The 25,735-nt window shown below is 44.5% G+C and overlaps 2 protein-coding genes across 6 annotated transcripts; both read right to left on the reverse strand.

The window, feature by feature from the left end:
• Positions 1-67: 67 nt before the first annotated feature.
• Positions 68-8,040, reverse strand: pfkla (phosphofructokinase, liver a). Its single transcript, XM_049727269.2, has 22 exons — positions 7,734-8,040; positions 6,920-6,993; positions 6,726-6,803; positions 5,467-5,656; positions 5,240-5,405; positions 4,879-4,923; positions 4,690-4,798; positions 4,425-4,520; positions 4,249-4,341; positions 4,032-4,157; positions 3,893-3,957; positions 3,671-3,734; positions 3,412-3,558; positions 3,252-3,322; positions 3,102-3,189; positions 2,826-2,978; positions 2,293-2,457; positions 2,157-2,218; positions 1,824-1,935; positions 1,653-1,752; positions 1,287-1,392; positions 68-1,059 (listed from the first exon to the last, which is right to left on the reverse strand). Exons 1-22 carry the CDS (start codon positions 7,816-7,818, stop codon positions 912-914), a joined length of 2,343 nt encoding a protein of 780 aa, XP_049583226.1. The 5' UTR covers positions 7,819-8,040; the 3' UTR covers positions 68-911.
• Positions 8,041-8,404: 364 nt separating this feature from the next.
• On the reverse strand, positions 8,405-25,525 carry map3k13 (mitogen-activated protein kinase kinase kinase 13). 5 transcript variants are annotated; one of them, XM_049727266.1, is made up of 16 exons: positions 25,415-25,525; positions 20,578-20,650; positions 20,227-20,333; positions 16,023-16,726; positions 15,763-15,946; positions 15,493-15,684; positions 14,814-14,972; positions 14,569-14,727; positions 14,367-14,475; positions 14,176-14,285; positions 13,970-14,086; positions 13,499-13,642; positions 12,575-13,313; positions 12,426-12,496; positions 11,910-12,201; positions 8,405-11,739 (listed from the first exon to the last, which is right to left on the reverse strand). In XM_049727266.1, the coding sequence occupies exons 4-16, from the start codon at positions 16,657-16,659 to the stop codon at positions 11,641-11,643; spliced, it is 3,012 nt and encodes a 1,003-aa protein (XP_049583223.1). In that variant the 5' UTR covers positions 16,660-16,726; positions 20,227-20,333; positions 20,578-20,650; positions 25,415-25,525; the 3' UTR covers positions 8,405-11,640. The 5 variants fall into 5 exon arrangements, with proteins under 5 accessions (XP_049583223.1, XP_049583222.1, XP_068507667.1 ...); XM_049727265.1 differs by lacking the exon at positions 20,227-20,333; XM_068651566.1 differs by lacking the exon at positions 20,227-20,333 and having other exon boundaries at positions 11,817-12,201.
• Between the last annotated feature and the right edge of the window lie 210 nt (positions 25,526-25,735).

Consider the following 25,735-nt stretch of genomic DNA (forward strand, 5'->3'; position numbering starts at 1 on the left):
TGATACTTTTGCTCCCCTTCAGCTGAGCATACCCGTTATTAACGCAATTACTCACAAATAGTCGCGGTTCACTCTTACAGTGTATTTATTCAAGTCCAGAACATTTGAGTGTGCGAAAAGACAAAGCAACAACATGCATAGGACTATAATGTAACTCCACTCTTGACAAGGTAAAGCTTTCCCTGCACTTTGGAATAAAGAACATGGTGAAACTTCGACATCCAACCATCCATTTTCTCACGCTTGTCCTCACCAGGATGGCTGGTGAGCCAGAGCCTATGCCAAGACATTCAAATTCTGTCTTTAGGCATTTACTAAGAAGAAAAAGCGGCATAGAAAATTGATGGATTTCTTACAGGCAGTAAAGTTGTTTTTACACTTGCATGACTCTGTGATGCCTTAAATTGCTACAGTTCATAAATGCCATACATCTGTTTTTAAAATCACTTCACTCTTTAGTTAGTTCCACAGTCCACTCTTGTGATTGTGTGGTGTTCCCACAAAAGTTATTCGGTAAATTGTTTAGTAGATTTCAGAAAATTCTACTGTGTAAACATTTAAAACGTTTGAAAGATTGATTGAAGATATTTAATGGTAATTAAGGCCTTGTTTTTATGTTCACGAATGAATGTCTTTCTTTTAAAAAGGTTTATAACGAGAATTTCACCCAAGAACAGATTACATATTGTTTAATCTGCATCCCTGAAAGAACTTGGCGGTTCCACTGAAATTAAATCTGTTTTGTACTGAATGCCTTATGCAATAAATAACAGCAAATAGTATGTCCTCAACCCTTTTAAATGCAGTTGCTAGTCAGCAGGCATATAGAAATGTCACGGAAAGAGGAGCAGATTATTTTTTTTTCTTTTCTTTAAAAAAAAAAAAAAGTGCTGAGTGCAGATGGGGAGCACCTAGAAGCCAGAGTCGATGCTGAGAGAGCGCCGCGTCACGTGTTCGATCTCTCCCGGGATGTACTCGCAGAAGCTGGTCTGATACTTGGCCAACATTTTTAGCATGGGCCGTAGGTTGATCCACCACTGGACTTTGGGCATGCGATGCCTGCGAAAGAAACACACAGTCATGTCAAAAGACTAACGGGCCAAATTTAGATACTATTTTATGGGAACATTTTGGCAACTGAGGTCAAGTTTGAGTGTCATAGCAAATACGTACATACTTTTCCTTCTTGACATTTTGTACTAAAACTTGTAACATCACAAAAAGTGCTTTGTGAATATTCTCTGAATACACTGCAAGAAGCATCTCAACTCCTGCCGGGCACTTACTCAAAGTCGGTGGCGTCCTTGAGTGCCGTGAGGGGACTGAACGAGACCACCTTTCTCAGGAGGCCCAGCACGCAGGCTGTTTCTGCGGAGTTGCAGAACACGCGACCTGAGGAGGACACACACTGCAGTTATTAAGATCTGATCTGGCAATGGTAAGATGCTGCTGAAGAAGACATGAAGACCTTCACAACTGCTCAGTAAATTGCAGAAATACTATTTTATAATTGGCCCAGGTCAGTACAGTAGAAGACAAATTTACAGTCTTCATTTAGATTTATTTTAAAATAGCCTGTAACTGTAGCGCCTTGTAATGTTGGCTGTCACAATCTGGTGCTCGTCATTAAAAATTTTCCTCAATCTTCGTACCTTGTCGGTAGTTTTCTGACAGCTGGTCACTTATCCACTGGATGGCTCTCACTCCCAGCTTTGTGCCGTAATTTCTGTCAAAGGGCGACGGTGCCCCTCCCTGGTGAACAAGATATATTTATTCAGTTTTTCTTTTTCATTTGAATGAAGACCACAGGGTGGAGGTCGTACCTGTTGAAGGTGTCCCAACACGTTGACGCGACAGTCGAAAATACCTTTCCCCTCGGCGGAATACAGTTTGTGGAGGAAATCCGTAGTGTAGTGCTCATGGCATTTTTCATTCCTGTTAAGTACGAGAAGGGTTGAGTGTTTCATGGTAGTTGGAGATACAGTATGACCAAGATGTGAAGCTAAGAGTGAAAATATAAGCAACTAATAGCCCACGAAAAAAGTTTAGAAATGATGAAATGACCCCAAATCTTTGTCAACCCCTGATACACTGTACAACATGAAAAAGTCAGCCAGCCTGGCTGCCGCCATTGAATCCAGATGAACAAGTCTGACCTCAATACGAGCCCCCGCTGGATGTCCTTCTTCATTTTCTCTGTGAGATGCTCCACGTTAGTCTGTCAAAAGGCAACATAATGGCAAGTTAAATGTGGAAGAAAAACAAATTGCAGCAAGAATCGTCAGCTGTTACCTTCAGGTCGTGGATGTTAAAGGGGTCCTCGAAGATGTAGGCCGCGTCGGCGCCCACGGCGATGCCGGTACTGGTCGCTAGGTAACCGCAGTAGCCTCCCATTGTTTCCACCACAAAGACCCGCCTCTTTGTCCCTGAAGCAGACTGCTTTATCTTGTCGCAGCCCTAAAAGGGGAGATGAACAAATAGGAGCTGTCAAGAGGAGATAACTCAGATGGTTGTGTGTGTTGCAAGAATCCAAAAGTTTTAGTGATTTGATCACACGGCAGGAGGAGAAGTAGATTATTTAAAGATTAGAACATTTTATAGTGCTTGGAGACTTAGTCCAAATCAGTTGAAATCTCAGCACATCAAATACAGCAGTAATTTCCTGTTTTGAGGCACTTTTGAAGATATGTTTAAAGAGTACTGGACAGTTTACAGAAGCCAGTTATTCTCACAAAGAAGTGCAATTTAAAAACTATCACTATAATTCTATAAATAAAAACTCAATTTGTTTCTTCATGTTAATCAAAGTATGTGGTCAGTGTTACCGCCATAGCAGAGTTTACGGCGGTGTCCGCCCCTAAACTGAAGTCCGTTCCGGGGACGTTGTTGCTGATGGTAGCGGGGATCACACACATCGGGATGCACAGATTGTCGTAGTGGGCTCGGGCCTCAAAGAGCTCCAGCGCGCCTCTGTAGGCCTGTGGACAAACAGTGGAGCCTGCTGTAAAAGACCAGAACTGTTCCTAAAATACAATCGATGGTGTCAACCCACACAAATCTTTTCACTAATTGTAGTCGAGTCTGGAAATAATAAAAAATACCTCAAACCCTCCGATGACCAGCAGAGCTGAGATGTTAAACTTGGCGATGTTCTCCACAATCTTCTCCATGTGTTTGCTCGGAAGGGTTCTGAACAAACATAGGAAAGTGTCATTTTTTTGGGTCATTCATCATCAAAATCCGTGTCTCACCTTTTGGTACCCAGCAGTGAGCCCCCTTGGCCCGTCCATCCCGCCACGTTGTGCCACTCCATCTCAACCATCTGCAGAGCCACAGAGAAGTCACGTTCTCTTTGTTAACCAAGATAGATGGACGGCGGTCAAGCAAGGACGTCGAGGCGGAGGGCCTCACGTCGCCGTCGGCAAAGCCCTGGAAGCCGTTGTGCACGGCGTACACTTTGTGTCCGTGAGCGATGGCCAACCTCACGGCCGACCTCACGGCCGCATTCATGCCCGCTGCTGGGGCTCCCACGTTCAGGATGGCCAGGGAGAAGTTGGTCTATGGGAGAAGAATTCAAACTTAACACTTTGATGCATGTGCAGCTTTTATTAATCCATTGAGGAGTCCAGAGTGAGGAATAATTAAGGTTCCACAGATGTCAGAGACTAACCTTCACTTGGGCAGGCTTTCTGTAGGCAAGAAGCTTATAGATGTTCAAGTTGTTCTCAAAACTCCTGCAAGGGCATTTGAGCTCACTTGTAAATGAATTTCAAGTTGACTGGCTCCAACATGCTCAAATACATCGTTTATTAAAGACTCCAACTTGCCCTTGACCCAACAAAAACATTACCGGGAATGGTCGGATCATATGCAGAGAAACCTTAGCGCTTACCCGCCACGCAGTTTAACAGCCTCATCAAACCTCTTCTCGTTCATGGCCTTCTGCACCAACTTGGTCTGCAAGGGAGGGCAGAGCGCGTTGAGTAAAGCAAAAGTAAACGTGTTACATCAAGACCAGACGACAACCTCACCATCTCCACACATTCCATGAGAGGAAGACGGACGGCACGATTGCCAGACAGGCCGATGACGCAAGCCGGCGTGTCGGGAGACGCCTCCATCAGGGCGACGACCGCCTCCACGCCTAACTTGCTGCTCTGAAGACATACATTATATTTTACCGCCTATCCGTACACATCTTCCCTTTAAAAGTTGAGAGTGACCGTGTCTATTTGAGTCACAACTCACCAGTATTCTGTCGAAGGCCGAAGGCGTCCCACCTCGCTGAACATGTCCGAGCACGGTGACTCTGGTGTCGTAGCCCAACCGCCTCACCACCAGCTTCGGAGAGACACATCGACGAAATTATAGTTCCATGTTCGAAAGCTATCATGGAATCTTCTTCACAACACACACAAACTTACATCTTTCAGATAAGTGGAAGAGATGGGCTTGCCGTGCATGTCGATTGCACCTTCTGCAACAATGATGATGTTGAGTCTGGACCCTTTGATACGACTCTGAAGATACACACAAATGATATCAGTGACGTGCTAAGATTTCTTTGTTGCAGGCAAAAACTAAATTTTGTCTCAGTTGATGCCACACGGTCAATAAAATTCTAACCAATATTTTCATTTATTTTCATTATGACTCTTCCCTACATTGAACACAGTCTGGACCTCTCACCGCTTCGAGACGGTCACACATGAGATCTTCCCAGTTGTCCTTAGGAGGAGCCTCAGGGATAAAAAGCCAATCAGCGCCGGATGCCAACGCCGACACTAGAGCTAGATAGCTGGAGAAAAAAAAAAAGTCCTGAGATTTGAGTTTGGCTAAGGGGGGAAAAAAAAAAAACCCAGAAGTGCTCAAGCTTACCCGCAGTGACGGCCCATGACCTCCAGGACAAATGTGCGTTGGTGGCTGTCAGGAGAATAACGATAAGTACATCCATTGTTTTTCAGGACCTTCTACTTAATGATAAAGATGTTGAACTTCAGCCAAGAAAAACATAGCAGGCAAAAACAAAACTTAGGATAGTAACGTTTTCTTTCTCGTCATTGTAAAATTCACTCTAATACATTTACTGGCAGAGTGTCCCAAAAATTCAAATTGCCCATTTTCCTGTAACTTCTTTTCATATCAGTGTCATGAAACACCTTCGACATTCATCACTGAACTTAACTAAGTCAACAAATCTGTACCGTGAGTAAAGGTGTTTCATTCGAGTGCATTTTACCTTTGCGCAGTTGTCATAATCGCATCGATGATCTCAATGATGCGGTGCAAAGCGGAATCTGCGCCGATGGTCATGTCAGTTCCACAGAAGTCATTATCTATGGAGCCCACCAAGCCTACAATGTTGAGATGGCTGTGCTGCTTCGCCAGCGTTTCCGTGATCCTCCCTGAAAGTGGCGCTTGGTCATAAAATCGTTCGTTCCCATTCGACGGTGGGCTCGGGCTCACCGCTTTTGACGAGCTCATCCAGCAGGCCGCTCCACTCGCTGCGAAAGATGTTGGCACCGGTGAGGCTGCCGTCGCCGCCGCACACGCACAGGTTGGTGATGCCACGTTGCACTAAGTTGAAGGCGGCCGCCAGCCTGCCTTCGCGGGTCATAAACACCTTGCATCGCGCGCTTCCGATCACAGTTCCGCCCTACGACGATCCGGTTACGGCACAAAGTTAAAGGTTGCGGTGCCCCCGCATTATTGACATAGCCGATAATGAAACACATCTTTTTTTCTTGACACCTGCGAATCATCCAGCCCTATCCGAGATGCAAATTTGTTTTCGTTATAATAGACAAAAACTAAAAATGATCACAAAAAGTGCACATGAATGAAGAGAGGTGCAGCTGTCAAGCAAGAATTCCAAAAAACAGAGAAAAAACTGAGAGCAGTGACGGTGATTAACGTCGTAACATATCACGGCCATCCCAAAATATCATGCAAATATGCCCCCAGTGCAGTGATTAGCAAATGCTTCGGGGGTGACGCCATGACATTCATGCCATAGCATTTATCTGAAGACTTCAGCATTTCATTTCTTCCAACAACACAAAAAAGTGTTTTCGCATGACTTTCAAGTGCCGGCCAAACAAACAAACAAACACAGGGATTTGTATCACTCCAGTGCAATTTGCTGCTTTCTTTTAGCAAGTACACGGCTGGCTATGTGAGGACAGCTAACAAACATGCAGCAAGCAAGGTCCCTTACCAGATTATACATCCTGTACTAGATAGGGAAGATGGATGTAATGATAAAAGTCCTACCACCAACAAGAAAGAGATAGAGAACACATTTCAGGCTGGGGAGGTGCCCCTATTAACCAGTTTAATTGAAAATGGGGTATACACTTGGATGTGTTTGAAAAATTATTATTATTTATTATCCTGTGGTGTGAAAGAGTCATTTTTCAACTCCCTGTTCTGGTTGGAAAATGCTCAACATCTATGATTACATATCGTTAGAGCCAAGATATTACTACTTTTTCTTCTTTTTATTTTCCAGATGTGATGTGACACAATGCTGCCTCTCGCAGGTCAGTCATGGTACTACGTATAGGGGTGCTATGTTGGTCATCTCAAGTACATCGCAGACACACGGTAGAGAAAAGTAAGAAAACTTTCATCCATTCTTACATTTTAAGAATCGGTAAACAAAAATCGGTGTGCCCCGCCTTTGGTGTACCAACGCAGCCAACACACGACATAATTCAACCTACCAGCTGGATGATGTTTGTCACACTTTGCCAGTGTGCCAGTTTGATGTGATCGCCCCCCTCTACCAGGCCCTGGTAACCCTACAAGATATCAAGTGACACCACATTATCACAAACTGCATTGAAGCCATTTGTTCAAACTAACGGCCAGACTGATATAATATAGATATTCATATTGTGTGTGTTTTTTTTGATACCTCATATATCAGATAGACCTTGGCACCAACATAGATGCCCATTCTGGTCACAGCTCGTACAGCAGCGTTCATCCCTGAGCCAAGGTCAAAGCAAAATCTGTTTTTACAATTTCTGAGGAGAGTTTTAAAATCTATATATTTATCTACCTATGCTAAATTGCTAATACTGCAAAACTCTTTTACTACATTGCAGAAAGTGTGATTAACATATGTACCATTCTTGCCCCCCTCCCATTTGTCTGGTGGTGAGCCATGAAATATTTAGAATGAAAGAAAGTGTAGTCACATAATTACTTTGGCTCAATAAAAAATTTGAAACACTGTTTTGTTATATAGTATAATCAAATTGACGAGTGAAGAAAGCGGCGTTTAATCACACTTGGCGTTGCTTCATCGACCTAGTGAGGAAATCGGTGGAGCATTTTTATGACTTCATAACTTTATATTGGTCAAAGGTTATTGCTGAGCGTGCATTACGGAGATTTGTCAAGAGGCTGATGTTGTTTTGTTGACGTTATAAAGTGTTTAAATTCCGCGTACATTAACAATTCCCACTTTTATTACCGTCTTGAACGCCCCATAGATAGGCATGCACAGTGAGTTCTTTTTTTTCACAAGTACTTGTTTGACATTAGTTTTAACGTAAATAAAGATCTTACCAACTAATGTCAGTGTGACAATTCACTCTCAAATTGTATGAGTCTGACGTGACATTAGTGTTAGCATAAGCTAGCTTCCTGTACCGCCCCATACGATGCAGTATTCCAATCATAAATGGAACTGAAAAAGACAGTTGTGGCGTGTTTGAGGTCACCTTGTGCGTCCCCGCCGCTAGTGAGCACCGCTAAAGCTCGGCCGGCCCCCGTCATCTTCAACTTTTCCAGATCCATGGATGCCATGTTTTGTTATATTTCCTGACAGTGAAATTGTGGTGCTTCCGAGGGAGTGGGCGTTCGTTTTAATCACCCACCGAGTGTTTCAAGAGCGGGTTCAACCAGCAGCTGGACTCTTTGACTCCACCCGTCTGAAAAGCGACTGGTGTTGTTTTATTCACCCGGACCGCCCGGAGATGCACGCTACGGAGTTATACAACTAGGTTAAACACAAGCCCCCGCCCGCCAGTGAGGCCCTGGTTTAGAAAAAGACGGAAACGCGTTTAGCACGTACTACACGCATACATGATGGTAGGCGCGACTTGGCATTGTTTACCACTCGAGACTACTACAGTATTTCAGCATAGCGATAGAGCGAAAGTCTAATAATAAATTTATAGACAATGATCATTTCTGTGCCCTCCTACTCGTTTAAAAATGATATTCTGATTCATATTGTGTTTTTACACTTTGAATCAACCAATTTTTATCAATCATACGAGGTGGCCATTTTGCCACTTTATAGTCTTCAGCTAACACTTGACCTCATTGAGGTCATGCACAACAGGAAATAGATGGATGAAATTAATAATAAAAGCACCAGCACAAGATGTTGGGTACAGTACATCAGCATTTATTCCATGCAGTTGCTTGCTTGGATTATATTCCTGCAGATGTCTACCATATTGTACTTTGGAAAATACAGGAATCTGACAGGATTGGTTTGATCGTAATGCCACTCGACAGGAAGAGGAGCTGAAAAATGACCGTAGTAAAGAAACGGTTTACCAGATACATGAGATGATGTCCACGATTAGAAACAACCTCACAAACACAAATTTAATATGACAGAAATAAGGGTGGGGGGGAGATGCTTTCAGACTTGTGGTCTCTTTGCCCCTTGATTGGCTTTTGGTGAAAACAGAATAGCTGACATGTTGACTGGAGTAAACATTTGGAACCATTTTTGTTATTAAGTGCCACTACATCCATACTTCATCTGTAATGATGACAATAAGATATGACGATTCGATCCACCGAACATAAAACTAATACTGTCCTCATACCTGTTCTCATTGTGCTTTCTTTAAATAATAGTCCCGCTAAAGCTGCCTGAAATTAAAAAGCACAGTTACATGCCATTCATAATAAATTAATTCAATCATTGTGTAGGCCAGCTACAAAGGAAATAAACCACAATCATACTTCACAGGATGTATGCCAGGCATTATCCACATCTTGATCATGACAGCGCATGAGGTTAATTCATTTATATCAACGTAAACACAAAGGAGACGGTCGGAACAGGCTCGAGCTAATGCAGATTTGCAAAAGCTTTCGTCCTCAAAGAAACGTAATGAAGTAGTTCAAGCTTAGGTTCATCCAGTTCAATACTGATGTTGTTGGAACACACCACAAACATCCTTTTCAAGAAGCTCATTGATGACAGGTCAAGTTACATTTGCTGATGCTTATATACACACAAAGTAACACTGAAATGAAAAAATTAAAATTTTGATTTCTGGCTTACGTTTTCCCAATAGCTTGCTCACACACAGTCGAGCTGACAACAACAAAATAAACTCTGCCTCCACCCAAAGTTGTGTACAAAGGAATGACAAACCCTCAAAAGAAGAAAGAATAAATTAAGCTCCAACTGATGCAGCATCCCTTGAAAAAAATACAGTACAGCAAAAAAAAGTGATTTGGGAGAGCATCTGTGACAAAAAAAAATGCAGTAGAACCTCTTATAAGTCATTGTATGTGTCACCACAATACTCCTGAGCAGTAAAAAATATGAAACCAAAAAATAGATACATACATAAAATTAAAATAAAAGCTTCATAGCGTCTAGCCTGCTAGACGTTCTTGATCTTAAGCAAGCAACCTCGATTCTTAATTGCTTTTGTTCACAAGCACAGGGGGAATGGTTTGCTCTTTTCGGACTTACATTAGTGCCATTATACACACATTTAGCATTATGTCAGTAAAAAGTACCCTGCTAGAAAGTGTTACATAGGAGATGATGCGCTTGGAAATGGAAAGAAACAAAGATTACTGGGCCCGAAAACTATTTCTTCAAATAGTGGCCGGGGCATTTATTTGAACGAGGCGTCTGCTTTAAGAAAGGAAGGCTTAGTAAAACTGGATTGGGATATACTGTCAAACATAAATATGCCACAAGGTGGCGTCAAAGCAGAACAGTAGTAGTGTTATTAATGTCAAAGACATGTTGCATTGTTACATATTATGTATGTTGGATAAGAGCTAACTTTTTTCACAAATAAAAATATTCGAGTATTATAATTTGTACTGCAATTGTCAATAGGCGCCCAAAAACTTTGGCAAAAACTGTTTTTGTCTAGTTGAAGCTCCTCAACTCAGTGAGTGTGCTTTGTGCTTTAGTGAGTACAGCACAAATTGACCACCAGATAAAACCAAAGTAATCATGTCTTTGCTTTGAGTACAAAAACAGGAATAATAATTTTTCAGCTAATAAAGGATTTGTGTTTGTCAAACCACAAACACACAGGGATTAAAAGTATACTCACAATTATTAATAGAGGCGATTATTTTAAAAAATATATATCATGTAAAGTCATGTTTTTGCTACAGGGAATTATTTTACTTGGTGATGAGTGACTGCAGTGTTTAAGAGATTAGAGCAGAGGCCACTATTTGAAGGAAAAATGCAAAAAGCAACAATGGCTGTCCAAACATCATTCAAACTAATTGGTCCAGTTCAGTTTGTTCCGGTCCTCCTTGAACAATCCTGAGATGAGACTTGAAAGTGTAATGTCTAAGGGCGGGCTTTGTGTGTCCTCACACGCTGGTAGCATCATGTGATTCGTGACAAGAGAAGAAGCTGGATATTGTCTTGTTCACCCCGGCTGCTCTCCTCAGTTCCATCTCAGCACGTTCCCGCCGGTTCCCCTCAATCATGCATGCTGGCCGCACTCACAGCCTGATAAGTGGACATAACAGAGTCCTGCTACAAGGCAGGGGGGTCATGCTGGTGTTTGTAATGCTAGCTTTATAATGGGACAGCCGAGGATGGCGCCACGCAAGGTTTCTCTAAGCCATGATATTTTGGTAAGAGGGCGGGAGTTGGGAACCACATATTTCTATTTAGGGTCAGCAAGAGATATTCTGTCCCGAACAACAACCTGCTGCCAATGATACAAGAGTATGATAGCATTGTGACTTTTTAGATTAGCGGTGTGCTGTGAGGTTTTTCTAAAGTGTAAAATGTGCCTTGGCTCGATAAAGGTTGTGGAAAACCGCACTGGAGGATGGTGCGTGCTGATTTTTGGATTTTGCCATGGACATAACTCAAAAAAATGAAGACAGTGACTGCAGCCAGATAAAGGCGTGGAGCTCCACATCTGGGTCACCTGAGAGATTAACGATGATATAACTCGCCACCGCTCGCTCGTTGTCAGCGCTAAAACCAATCGGGTTGCCATGCGTCCACTTCACTTTTACCACACGTGTCTTCATCTCGCTCTCGCAACCGGTTAGCATGTGCCTAAATTGCAAAATGTCTTTTTAAGAGTCTTTTTGTTCACTCCTGAATAGTCCTTCAGATTTCAAAAATAAATTATGAATGTTATATTCTATATCATGTACATGTTCATTCTAAAAGGGAATCCCTGCCACGGGTTGCCTGGATGTTGTGTTGAACATGAGGGAATGAAGGCCTGGTAAACGGAGGAGAAGGGATTCCGGGAGGGATTGCTCGCCATTTTTTGACATCATTGTCCTCTTATTGCTGTATTCTCTGCAGGGCCCAGCGGGACACTATTGGTTCCAGGCAAAAAAAATCAAATAAAGTGCCCGAGGGGGCATTCACCATGAAGAAGGGGCTGCTTTGTTGTTTCGGATGGTGGCATCTGAGCACTCAGCTTCGGATGAGTCGCAGTCTGAGTCCCCAAACTGGAGCGGATTCTGTAGGGGAGACGGTTCATGTCAAGTATTTTTTTATGAAAGGAGGATTGAGTATTCTCACTAGCCATGAGTTACACCTGCAATTATTATATGCTGTCACAAAAGGGATGAGTAGATTTTCTTTGGCCCTCACAGGACTTGGCCATGCCATCTGATTTTAAACCACTGACCTCGTAGCTATGTTCATCCGAACACAGTTTTCCTAAGGAGATCTGGGTCTTGACCCTGCGGACGGCGCACTCCTTGTCAGACAAGCCGTCCGACTGGGTGGAAATATCGATGGGGATGTCTGGCGTGTGCGACAGCAGCTCGTCCAGGTGCTCCTCCTGGCTAGCGCTCAGCCTCTCCAGGGGTCCGCTGTGGGAGTGGTCACTGGTGTTGCCCTCCTCTCCGTCGGACACGGACAGGTTCTCAGAACTGAACGTGGAGTACGACTGGAAGCTGCTCATGCAACGGTGAGGTCTGCGTCAGAAAGATGACAAGGACAACAAGACAGATATGTCACAAGATAACAGGAGATAATTACCATTTATTGCTTTATATTTGATGGTGACCTGTTTTTCATACAAATATTTACCGTAGCGATACTTGTGACTTAACAACTGCTTTAGTGATTGACTACTGTGTAAAATTTATGTTACTTTGCTAGCTCAAATCATTCATTGAAATGAGCAACGGGAGAGTACCTCTGTCTCCTTGGAAACTCCACTTCACTATCTACCTCTCCTTCCTCCTCTTCAGATGACTCATCTCCACCCTGGGAAAAAAAAAAACGCTGTGTCATTTTTGTTGTTCTTATTCTACATCAAATCATTATGGACCAATGGCAGTTTACCTTCCTCAGAGGTCTGAGTGTACGAGGAAGTGCATTAGGAAGTGTGTGTTTGTTTTGGAAGGCCTGCTGTTCCCGAGGCTCGGGCTTCTTCGAGACCTCCCCGTTAGAAGCGGGATCTTTGTCGGGAGCCCTCAAAGTCGACCGGCTGCCCTCTCGAGTACTGAGCAAGGAAAAGTTGGGCAAGTCTGGTTGGCTGGATGCAGGAGTGCTCGCCTGACAGTGAAGGCATCCGGGGAATGGGTGAGCCTGGCAGCAGGGACAGCCAGGACCGGCACCCGGGAGGGGATTGGAGCTGGTAGATGAAGTACGCTGACGCGTGTCTGCATCAATGGCTGTGGAGATGAGGTCAGGGTTGGATCCGGAAACACGCCTCTGGAGGTGATCGGTCTGAGGGCTACGCAAGGCAGCGGCGGGGCCAAAATAACGCAGGTTATTGGCACAGTTTACAACGGCCTCTTCGCGGCCCTTCAGCGGGAGCGGTGATCCGGTGGTAGGCAGCGGGAGGTGGTGAAGATGATGCTCTGGTGGCTCCTTAACGTCTTCGGGCAGTCCTGCGGTAGATTTCAGCACCCCAAGGAACTCGCTGTGGCTTCCTTTACTGTTGGCGCGGCGATGGCGAGGCTTGCTTCGGTAGCGGGCTTTTCCAGGAGGCGTGGACACTTTGGGACTGGCGGAAAGTGGGGAGGGAGAGGGGAGGGGGTCCACGCTGGCGATACCGTCAGAACGGAGCAAGTCTGGCCTGGAGGAGACAATTTTTTTTAGATTAAAAGTCAATTCAACAACAAAAGTGGAGCTTCTGATATTTGAGGATAGTGGAAATTTCCAATACTGTCAAATTTGAAGCAATTGGAGACCACTCGAATTTTCTGGGAACAAATTTACAGATTTTTGTTGTTGTTTTACTTATTAAAGTGAGAGCTGAACCTTTTGGTGGCGGGCATCCCAGGTTTGTGAGAAATGCTTCCTTTCTTCTTTATCAGCTTTTCTACAGCATTGGATCGGACAATGGGTCTGACCAAGTGGCGCTTGTAGGTCCCGGGGTATTTCTTCTCCACAGCTTGCTCTCTCCTGTCAGGATTACATTACAGAAATAAAAATGTGCAGGCCAGCTACTGCTTGGCTACGAACCTGAGGAAGAATGTGGACACCGTATAATTCCACTACTGGATGTCATGGAGACAGATAAACACATGGGTGGGAAGCTCAAGCCACAATGTAAATAAAGGCCTGAGCCCAGCGGGGTTATTCTGGTTCAAGCGTGCTAACCCTCCTAAATTAGTCAAGTAAACATGATACAATTCTTAGCGAGTGAATTCAATTTAAATAGTGAGAGGAGGAAAAAAGAGAGAAGATGAGAAGATGCCCCTTACTGCGATAAGGAGCTCATTGACTTACTTCATGAGGTCTTTCTCTCGGACCTCCAGCTGCAACATGATGGCACTAAGCTCCATGTAAAGGTTGTTGGCTCTCTCCAGCTTCCTCTCGTAGTGTTCCCGGATGTCCAGCGCATGCCTGAGAGAGTTGAAAACATCAGCAAAAAAAAAATCTCTGATCTGCATAGGTATGTCAAACCAAATGATGTATTTCTGTTTTCTTCACACCTGAGTTCATCCCGCCTGCGTCTGATCAGCTCTTCATCCAGCCTGTGAATGCACGTGCCTTCACTTTTGATCTTCTCAAAATGTTTCTTCACTTCCTCCCGCCATTCAGCCTGAAACATGAATGAATGTGGTAACCGCCAGGCTTGTACTACATAGCGTGATTCTTAAAAGCTAAAAGATGTAGTGCACACCTGAGACTTGAAGTAGGTCTCCTGAGGCGCTCCCAGAACATCGGCCGAGGCAATGTCGAGGTGTAGGAGGATCTGACGGAACGACGGTCTATTTCTGGGCTTGCCTTGCCTGGTAATAATGAATCAGTATGTGAGCTATTATACGAGCTTTTGTGTCAAACAGCTTAAGTGAACTCGTGTGTTTTGGCAATTAATGACACACCATGTTTGTTTCATGAGGATTTTGAAGCCATCCGGGCAAGTGGAGGGCACTGGGAGGTGAAGACTGTTGCTGCCGACGCCCCAGATAATCGCGGAAGAGTCGACATCTTTGTAGGGGATCTCTCCAGTCAGTAGTTCCCATAAGACAACTCCAAATGACCTGCAAGTTGCAGTCAGTGGGATCCTCAAAAGCAGGAACATTCAAGAAATTCACAATGATACCCAATTGGGTGATGCACAACTCACCAGATGTCCACTTTTTCCGACACAGGCTCATTTCGTATCACTTCTGGAGCCATCCAGGCCACCGTACCGGCAAATGACATCTTTGTACTTTTGTCACTCAGCTCTTTCGACGTTCCAAAGTCAGAGATCTTTATGGCGTCATTGTGTGTGACCAAAACACTATTTAAAAAAAAATATAAACAGAAGGAAAGGTGTTCCAAAAAATTGAAATCTATTTAATTTTGTTTGCCTATGAGATACAGTTAGTCACATAATCATGTTTCATATTATAATGAAATAATGTAGAGGGTAGCTTGATCAAAAATGACTATTGTTTTGAAAATCTTGCTGGACATGTTACATCCAATTAATTAAATGAAGATGACCTTTCCCGAAGACCGAGCCTGCTGACTAGTACAGTGTTTGTCAGCACTGCAGCACGCCAATATTGATTAAAGACATGGGTGGATGCGGATGCTGTGCGCAGGATGCTCTGGGTAAGCGACTTCACTCGCATAAAGGCCACTTGATGATGAACATCCTGAGGGTTAATGTCACACTATTTACAACTGAAGAGCTGAAGTGTCTGCTTAATTCATTTTACAGCGGTGTGGGTAATAAAAACATTGATGTCCACTTTATAGGTCATGTGAGTACTTCAGAGTTCTTTTACTGATTGTTTCAGAAGAAGGAAACTCACTTGGGAGATTTGAGATCCCTGTGGATGATCTTGTGGAGGTGCAGGTAGTTCATGCCGCTGGCGATGCCTGAGGCCCAGTCCACCAGCAACCTGGGGGTGACTTTCCGCCCTGCCCTCAGCACCTCGTAGAGCTGGCCTTGAGCGCAGTACTCCATGATGATGCAATAACAAGGCGCCTGAGTGCACACCCCCCTTGGTAGAAGACAGCAAACCAGTGAGCAGAGCAGCAGCGCGTGCGACATCATGCAGACCGAGTGTTTGGAGAACTACTTGAAGCTGATGATGTTGGGATGCTTGAGTTTCCGCAGGTGCTTAATATCCGTCTCCTTCTGTTCGCGCACCTTCTTGATAGCCACCTCCTCAGAACGGAATTTGCCCAGGAAGACGGCTCCCTGAGCACCACTACCCAGCCACTGCAACTCAGAGATTTCCTCAAACGGAACCTCCCACATGTCTGGAAAACAAATGGAAACTTGGATGGAGTACACTACGTGCACTATTGTGCTTTTGCATAATAGCCATAAGCTCACCTTGTTGTTGTAGCTTGTATTCTGTGGAGTAGGTCTTTCCTATGATGTTCCAGACCGGTCGGAGACAGCCGAAAAGCCCCTCCAGGAAGCCGCCCGACCCGGGCCCCGCTCTGTGGAAGTGCAGCTTGATGTCGTCGGGGTGTTGCGGGTGACCTTGTCTACAGTCTCCACCGTGGTCCATATGACAGTCCCCGTCTCCTGCCTGCTCCTCCATTCCGCTCCCGCAGCCCCCGTGCTCGCAGGAGGCCGGCGAGATGGGTTCTTCGTGGTCGTGCTCCTGTAGCTGAAGGACACTGTTGTCAAAGTGTCCGCCCTCGCTCCGTGTGGAGTCGACGCTCAAGGCCGTGTTTTGGGGACTCAGCCCCCCGAGAACAGTCTCATCGTCCTGGCTTGGAGGCTGCAGATGCTGCAGAGGGACGGGCAGGTGCGTGGGCGGTGCCAGGTCCTTAATTATCTGAGGGGGTAATATCGTGGGAGGGGCTGGAGGAGGTTGCGCTTGAGAGTTTGCTGCGTTTGATTTCTTCATGGAGTCCCCAACTACACTGAGTTTAAGCTCCTCCTTCAGCTTGCCCACCAGCATGCTGGGGCAGGAAGTCCATGAGAGCACTTCGGGGGAACTTCCCATGATGTCATGCATGAATATGGGCTAAGTATACCTGATGTGGAGCAGTTCTAACACATTGGCTTGGCTGTATTTGAATCACCTGGACAAAAAAAAAGAAAAAACACAAACAGCAGACATGTTAATGCTAAAGCTAATTTCATGGCTTTTACAAAAACCAAAACAAGATGAGTACCATCGCACTACTTCCGCAAAGACAAATCCTCTCATAGATGTGGGATGGGATGAGCTTACATTAATGACTTTTATTTTTAACTACAGAGTGCAAACATCCCACAGCGGAAGTGACATCGAGCAGGCTTTAAACCCGCGCATACGAAATTAATAAATCACACGGGATACAAAGAACCTCATTTCTGGGAAAATTCTGGCAAACAGACTAAATTGATGGCACACGCATATAAACAGTTGGGGCTTTGTGAGGCTACCGGTAATATCAGTTGAGCGGGGGATTAAAACTGTTGCTCTGTATTAGGGAAGCTCAAAGCCAAACATCTGGCACGCACGGACCAACGTTTGAGCCGGCCGGCACATTGTTAGCCGCAGCAGCCACCTTGCTAGCTTTGCTATACGTAAACTCTTCAATGACCCCAAAACATTTGATCCTAAAACAGAAACTGGCTGATTTCTAGAGCTGTCGTTTAGATGTTGTTGCAGACGTAGGGACTGTATCAGTGTGCGTTTATCTTCTGGAGGGTAACCCGAGTGCTGTGAGAGCGTAGCACCTGCCAACAGCTCATCTATAATGCAAGCTTGACTCCAAGCAGGTTGCTGAGAGTGCAGGGGGAGGAACGAGAGAACGCTCTCTCAGGTATCCGATAAATCCGTCCATTCCAATGCCGAGACAATCGAGCCGTGCGAGTAGAAGACCGAGGTGTAATTCCACCCCCGCCAATAATTTTCAGAGCTGGGCCATGTTGATGCGGATCAACTGGGGAGAAACGCATGCCAAGACTGAAGGCGTCTCATGTGAAGATCTTTGACCCCATTTAAAGTCACTGTCCTAAATAATAGCTATGAAACCTTTTTGGGAGTTTCACTTACTCGCATTTATTTGACTAGTCTTACCAATTTGGAATCAGCAGCTATATCTGACACCGGGAAGAACAGGAAACAGACCTCACCCATTAATCTGTAATGGAACATCTCTACTGGCATAGATTCCCATAAATTACGTCTGAAGCTGTTGATCAAGGTTTCATTTACACAGCCTCCTAATGTATTTTCCGAAAGAACAAACTGTTTCACCTTGTGATGTCATGAAAATTAGTGATAATGCATGCAGGGTAAAAAATGTAGGCAAGATGGAGAGAGCCAATGAGAGCAAACGGTCTGAGTCAAGTCCCACTGATTTTATTTTACACAAATGTACAATTTTACTTTGAGTGGGGAGAAGCTTTTGTTGTAAATGCGCGCGTTGGGATTATCCAGAGGAGCACAAAAGCTGGGGGCGTGTCTGACAGTAATCCGACTACTCATAGTAATCACTGGGGAAGACGCTTTTGCGTTTGAAAAAACATTCACAGCTAGATTGCTTTTATTTCACGACACTGTACTTTGATCAGACCACAAACAATGCCTGAAAGATATTTTTGTAGCAAAAGACACACAACAAACCGGTAAACACACACGCATTTAGACTTCTATAGAAAAACACAGTAGCATCATCTGTGTCGCCATCACCATGCTCCTAATTAAGAGGAGATCCCGCTGAGTCCCTTCCTTTGCTAACAGCTGTGTGGCCAACAAAGAACCAATTTACACCCTATGTCACTTCATCATTCACACGTTCCATTCTTAAAACCTTGGAGCTTGATGTCTTTTTTATAATCAAGCTGGTAATGGCGAAAGATCTGCATACCACTGCTCATGTGGTCCTGGCCGGCTAACTTGAAAGGCAGGGACAGAAATGAAGTAGAGAATGTCTCAAAAGATAAACTGAAGGAGGAAAGAAAAAAAAAAAGCGGATTAGGCAGAGAGAGAGAGGGAAAGACACGTGGAGCTAATTTGTGGGTTGGAAGTAAAAGAAAGCATTTGGAAAAATAATATAAACAAAGGTCAGACCAATGATGGCTGCTCCCGGCGACTTTGAGTAGCAACGACGACCGGGAGCGACAACAAAGGACACAAGAGGAGCCGGCTCCATGTGAACTGTCTGCCCCACACGGCCAGGGGACAGCAGCACACACATTGGACACTGCGACCAGAGCAGCTGCTGCCACAACAATTCCCCTTGTGCTCCCTTGCTAGGGGCAGCCTGCTTGGCTACCCTCACAACAAGAAAGGACAGAGAGGAAATTGAAACAAGTGCAAAAAAAATAAATAAAAACAACGTAGTTCTGCGACTGACACCATTTTATGGGAATCTGCAATTTAGAAATGCATGTCAAGTTTGCTGTCAAATGGGGAGCAGTGCACCACAGAAGAGAGAGGAGACCACAAAAAAAAAAAAAATCAATCTGCAAAATTAAGCCAGGGCACATACGCCAAAGGCAAACAATCACGAATACTCGAGACAATTTAGTATCTTTAATGAACTTAACATGCATGTTTTGGAGACGATGGAAGAAAGCCAGAGAACATGCAAACTCCACAGTGGGAGCCTGAAGCAAAGATCTGGTAAGACAGAGTTGCTAACCCCTGTGTTGCTGTGCCGCTAACGTCACAAACATTTTGACACAAAAAAAAAAATCCTGAGGTCCTATCCCATGTAAACACACACTAAGTCAAGTGTTCTCATATTGAACGAAAGCATCCGAATGGCCTCGGGTGTGATCAGCCACTATTCCTCCTCTTCCCTCTAAAACGCGGCTGCCGGCTACTCATCCAGCGCAGTTACATAAATATGCTTAGCAGCAGAGGACAAGGGTGGGCGCTACTGTTCCTGTTGCCAAAGCGGGGTAAGTAAAAGGCATGGATTAAATCATGGTGTATGGGGGGGGTTAAGCACACTCGTGAGTAGAGATGTGCAACCACAGACGGATTTCAGGCACGTGTGACCAAGTTAAGGCATCGGACAGACGGCATTCTAATATTGTCAAAGGTGTTCCATTATCGTGCGCAAACAGGAGACAAGATGTGTTTTCGTCTGCCTCCATCTTCAGCCGTCCTTCAGAGGACACAGAGACGTACTGCATCGCAAATCAGCAGCAGCAGCAGCATCACCACAGAGCCTAAAATAGCTCCTGCACGCACGCACGCACGCACACACCACTGCGTAACACTCTCCCGCAGTGCCGCCACCAAGCATACACAAACAGCTGATTGGAGTAGAAACGCAACAACACACTCCATTTCCCACATACAAGCACCATGAGGGATGGATAGCCACAAGACAAACCTGCTCTCTAAACGACCCACACACGCGTGGAATGACAACTCACGTCGGACAAGGCTCAAAGTCAAGCTTCTTTCTCTGCACCGATGCAGGGTTGGTAAAAACGAAATTCTTAGTCAGGGTGGAGAAAAAAGTAGCACAAAAAAAAGCCAGAAGAGGGCAAGTCACAGGCTGGAGAATGACAAGCATTCCGGTTGCTCAGGCAGCACACGGACTGTGAGTGGGCGGGCGGCAGATTCACCAACCTGCTCACGTCACACTTTTCATGAATGGGAGTCGTCTGACGCAGAGAGCACGAGGTTCACAAACTTGAAGAGGAGGAGGAGGAGGAGGAGGAAGAGGGCCGGGATTTCTGCACCGGCTCAAAGAGGAGGAGCAACGAGAGATGAAGGAGAAAAGGGACAAAGGGAGAGTAATGTAATTGGGAGCAGCACCAGCTGGAAAGAGCAGGTTGGGCTGCGGTGGTGTCTTTCCAAGTAGGACAGAGATGAGAAAATCCTTTTGTAAATCAAATCAGCTCTGAAATATCCCCTAAAGTCTACCAAAACATTTCACTCACTCTCGTTCACTCACACAATTTCTGTGTGTGTACTGACCCGTAAGTGGCTTGCTGGACATCTCAGAGGTCGCACATTAGAGTCCGGGCCTCACCTCAGTCTCGCCTCTCACCTGAATGCACACGCAAAGCAAAGGGAAATGGGTCATAGGGATGTGGAGTGACATTTAAAGTTCATACAAGACCCAGATGGATTTAGAGGATATGTGAGAGTACAGTAAGTCAGAGCAGCTGCAGAGGAGGTTACTGTTTGCAAAAGTACGACATCAGCTGACAGGTTGAGTCACCCGTAAAACTGCAGAGGAGAGGAGGCACGATTCAGAGTGTGTGCGTTTGCGTCGGTTTGGGTGTGTGTAATCAAATCAAAAGAGACTGAATGAGATGGGAGGGTCCTCTGGTGAAAGGAACAGATGCTCCACCCTATAGTCGCGTTAGCAAACCTCTTGGGAGAAATTATGTCCGCCCAATCTCTGGCCTCAAAGTCTACCCCAGCAGGGGACCCTGCAGGCAGGGCTCTGATATCCTGGGGTGAGGATAAAGACAGCCTCGAAATAGTGTGAAATGGCAGCCAGGATGAATTTGGGCACAGATGGCTGAGGGCGCTGTCCGAATGGAACACACAATAAAGAATGTCATTGCTTACATCGCTGTGAGCAAAAATTTGTGCAAGGCCAAATCTGACAAAAGTGCATACAGATTTGTAATATAGTGGATGATTTTGGTTAATAATGTGAGACCATACTCACAGTGAAGAAATATTTACTATTTCCACCCACAATTGTGGACCTTTTCCTTTAAACCAGATTGGCCGTAGTACCAAGACTAACCTGTCAGAGGCAGCACAGTGTCAAAGGCCCAAAAATGAAAAAGAAAAAGAATGTTTATCGGTAGATGAAAGAAATAGAGAAAGTCATATCTTGGCAATTCCCAGCATTGACAACTGTACATAGACATCAAATCAACAAGATATTTCCCAAAAGTGGTGGTCTCGAGTTAAACATTGACAACGTTGGGCAGGAAGCCAGACAAAATATTGGCCATAAAAATAGGAAAGGAGCATGGAATTCAAACAGCTGAGCTGTTTACTGAGCAGTGAACCGCAAGTGATACTGTCAAGCCCAAATTCCAAAGGTCCGAAGGTTGGCCGATCACCAGTCTGTGCGCTCATGTGGAAGGCAAAGGCACGATATAACACGGACATAAATAATTTTGACTTTAAACCATTACATTTAAATCATCCTATTTTACAGTGTGCATAAACTATTTATTTGGTTTAAGGTGGAATGTCATCTCCCAGAGAAGTGAATTTAGACAAAACCACCGATATGACGCAATCCTATTTTTGCCTCTAAATTTGAAGAGTCTGCTTAATTCCCACAGCTAACTTGTTGTGTGTCTTTGGCTAGCACAACAAGACACTGAGACATAACACAACACAGCCAGACACGCAGTTACAAGACAGGAGCCCGACTTCAAGTGCAAACGATCTGTAAAGCACACTGGCACTGGCCCGTTATACACACTCATTACTATTTCACCAGCAGCCGAACAGCGCCACTGACAGCTCCTGTGTCCTCGACATCAATAAGAGAAAAGCCACGCATCGCTCAAGATTAGCTTTCCGATTTGCTATCAGAAACCATCGTCACTATTTGGTTCTTGAACTAATCAGATCCCAGTACTACGAGCTAGCTACGACCCAGCTAGTTATATGGATAAATAGCATCGGGCAAATGAGGATTTCTGTTTCTAATTTTAATCATTTCAAATAATGATTTCTGTTTCTAATTTTAATCATTTCTGATTTCTAATTTTGTTGGCACAAAGGTTGGGTACCACTGAGTGAATCATGCACAGTAGCATCCTGCAAGTCAAAGAGGATGATCACGCTTTGTGAGATTATCCCGTTGAGCCAACCGACAGCCCACAACTTCACCAATTTGCAATGAGAGGAAATTATGTAACAAGAGATGCCCCTGCGGGCCCCCCCTAGCTCCGCCTGTGAGGCAAAGAAATGGCATTTCTATTTTCATTCAAGGAAGCAGCACTTCATCCCCAATTTGGATGAATGAATTATTTGATTTGTTTAGGACATCTAGTTACGGCGATATTCATATTTTATTTAAAAAAAAATCTGGGTATTTTTTTTGTTGGAACAATCTCACCTTTATTTATTTTTTTATCACGAGAGATGACTTACTTGGGCATTCTGTTTAACAACTACACCCAAACACATCAAATGTGTTGTATTATCATCCGTGGTCAAACGCGTGCAAGTCCACAGACAACAAACACCAAATGTGAGCACTCCTGCCAAGAGGCTGGAGCGGCCTGTATGACGAGTTCACGCGCTCCCATTCTCCACTCGTGTGTATTAATATGCTCCCCATGAGGCGCTGCAGGCTGTGGTAATTATAGAAGCTCGGCTAGCAGACGCATCACAAGAGCGCAGTACATTCAAAGCAGCGTGCAGGAATACGCCGTATGGATGCATTAAGACCAGCACGTGCCCGCTCCAAAAGTCTTTTTGATATTAGCACAATTGGGCTTCAACAATATCAAGTTAAGCTAAGTCCGTTCCCGCCCCCCCGCCTCAAGCTCACCACTGTAAAGCCCCTGTTGGGCTTAACCCACTTCTCAATAAAATCCCACTCCTGGCACGAGCCGCCCAACGTCTGGGAGTGTATCCAGTAAAGCCAATGGAGCAGTGGGGGGATGGAATTCACTTACTTTCGCCATCATTCTGACTTGTTACTATAGGTACGGATGGATGCGACAAGCTGGCCCCGCATAGGCCAACCATAGCGGCGTGAAGGATGTCGGAACCCGGCGTTTGTTTGGCTTTTTCCACCTCATCGACCTTCGCTGGCTGTGCTGCACGCAACGGGAGCGTTTGGCACAAATACTGTCCTGAACTGAGCTCCATTTCCAAGGACATCTCATGTAAACCCACGCATGCATAAATAACGGATAACAAAAGCGAGCAAGTCGAGATGGTTGTCTTTCTGTTGTTGCATAAAACAAGAGTCTCAATAATGAATCTCAGAATGGTCTGGACAAATACAAACCTAACTGCAATGTCAAACAATTCTAACTTGGATTGTTTCCATGACTCAAAATACTCACATCTCAAATTGTCTTTCTTCATACTGGGACATAGATGCTATTCATTAGCCCGTGTAAGGTGTTTTGCATTGTGAGTTAGCATTAAGCTAGCAGATTTCCCTAAGGCAAACTTATGCGGTTGTTCTGAATATACGAGGTATAATTATCATTGTTCTATTTTAGTTTGACATAAACGTCAACTGGGAGGGGCAAAAAACAGCTCATAGTTTGTCTTTTAATAGGAACTGACTACTAAACTGCTAATTGTTGTGGAGAGAGTTGAGTTTACTGCCACCGTACAGCGCCGGTATCTCTAATGAATAAAATTAACCTAAAACGGGATCAAAAACAAACACACCTGCTTTTCTTTTTGTCAAAAAAATATGCCCACTGAATGACAATGTAGTCCTACAAGACAGCTTATTGACCTAAAAACAAAAGGCACTTTCGAGCATGTTTGGGGCTTTACCAGCAGGAGGGACTCCTCCATTTGGCTAATTGGGGCTGTTGACCTGTAATTGCACCAGGAAGTGACAAGCCGAAGCTTTTAGTGACACACGTGAACTCTTGCTCAACAGCGGCGAGGGCCACAACGCAATCCTGACAGTTCACAGCATCCAGTGATCATGCACACAGGAGACACGTCTGCAGCTGACTGCGAACATACGGTGGAAATGGCAACCGGCCAACACGGGAAGTGGTTATGACACTACGGTGTTGTGAAATAGGCGGATGGCAGGTGGATGATCACAAATGAAAAAGTTTCAGTACTGTTCCTGTCAAATATTAAATAAAATCTAAAGACAGGTCATACAATACAATTGTATTAGCATTAAGAGGCTAGCTGCTCTGCACATTGTTGCTTGTGATCAAAAATTAGGTGGAACGGAGGGATTAAATGAAAATTATCACTTTGTCGATCCATGACGATCTTGTATAAATAATTCCGTGTTGGGAGCGAGCCCTAACACAGATAGAAAATATCTGGTAGTAATTATACCAATTTGTTTTTTATAGTTTTCTGGTGATGACACAACATGAAACTCCTCCACTCACCTTAACATAGCGCCTTTGCACAAAAATGCCACAGGGCGGCGCCAAAGCAATGCTTTTGCAGGCTAGGGCTTTAATCTTGGGGGGGACACAGTTTTTCAAAAAAAATGGGGGGGAAACTCAGTGTTAATTTGTAGTGCGATGTAATCATGATAACGCTAACCTCTCATGTAAATTGCCCCCTCAGTAATAAACGTGGTGTCAAATGGAGAATACTCATTTTTGCACAATACATAACTAAATATAGTACAGCCATTTAACTTAACAGTGAAAACACAACATCACGAATGAAAATAAAAACTATAATAGTCCTGCACAAACCACTCATCTCCTTTCACTGTTGGTGAAAACAAGCTCAGAAAATGCCACATTATTATGTGGTTGGAACGTGGATACACTCGGTTACATAATGATGGCGAATATGAACTCTAACCCTTTAATACTCTTGTCTGTTCGCCAACGAACAGCCGATTCAAACTACAAGAACCACGCAAGTGCGTTTATTCGGACATTTAAGGCACAAAAACAACACTTGAGAGTATCATAAACAGAAGCTGTCAGGTCCCTGAAGGCAGCAGCGGGTAATTGACAGCTGCCCTCACGCAGGACTTTCAGCTTCCTCGAACGCAACATGCCAATCGAACGCTCGATTTTTAACGTGTCAACAATTAGCATGGTCGTAAGTCACAAACAATAAGAAGAAAATAGCTTTTTGTTACCGTTTGTCGCCGGAGAATCTCCGTTGACGGGTCCCGAGATGTCAGTCGGTTCCTTGTGTCGTTCTTTCTCAGGCCACGGATTTACTGGCCAATCAGCTGAGGCGCGTGAACTGTTGTCGTCACTTCCGGACTCCCCGCACCGTGCACCTGTAAATAAAACCCAGCGCATTAAACAAGTCTTTTTTTTTTTTCAAGCAAAAAAATTACACGCGTTGGTTGTATGTTTTTCAATTCTTCTCTTTTTTTCTTAGAAATTAGATTCGACCAGAAAAAAAAGTCAGCTTACAATCGGTCAGCTCCATGTTTTCAACTATGCAAGCC

The sequence above is a fragment of the Syngnathus scovelli genome, chromosome 8 (genome assembly GCF_024217435.2).
Source record: "Syngnathus scovelli strain Florida chromosome 8, RoL_Ssco_1.2, whole genome shotgun sequence".
NCBI lineage: Eukaryota > Metazoa > Chordata > Actinopteri > Syngnathiformes > Syngnathidae > Syngnathus > Syngnathus scovelli.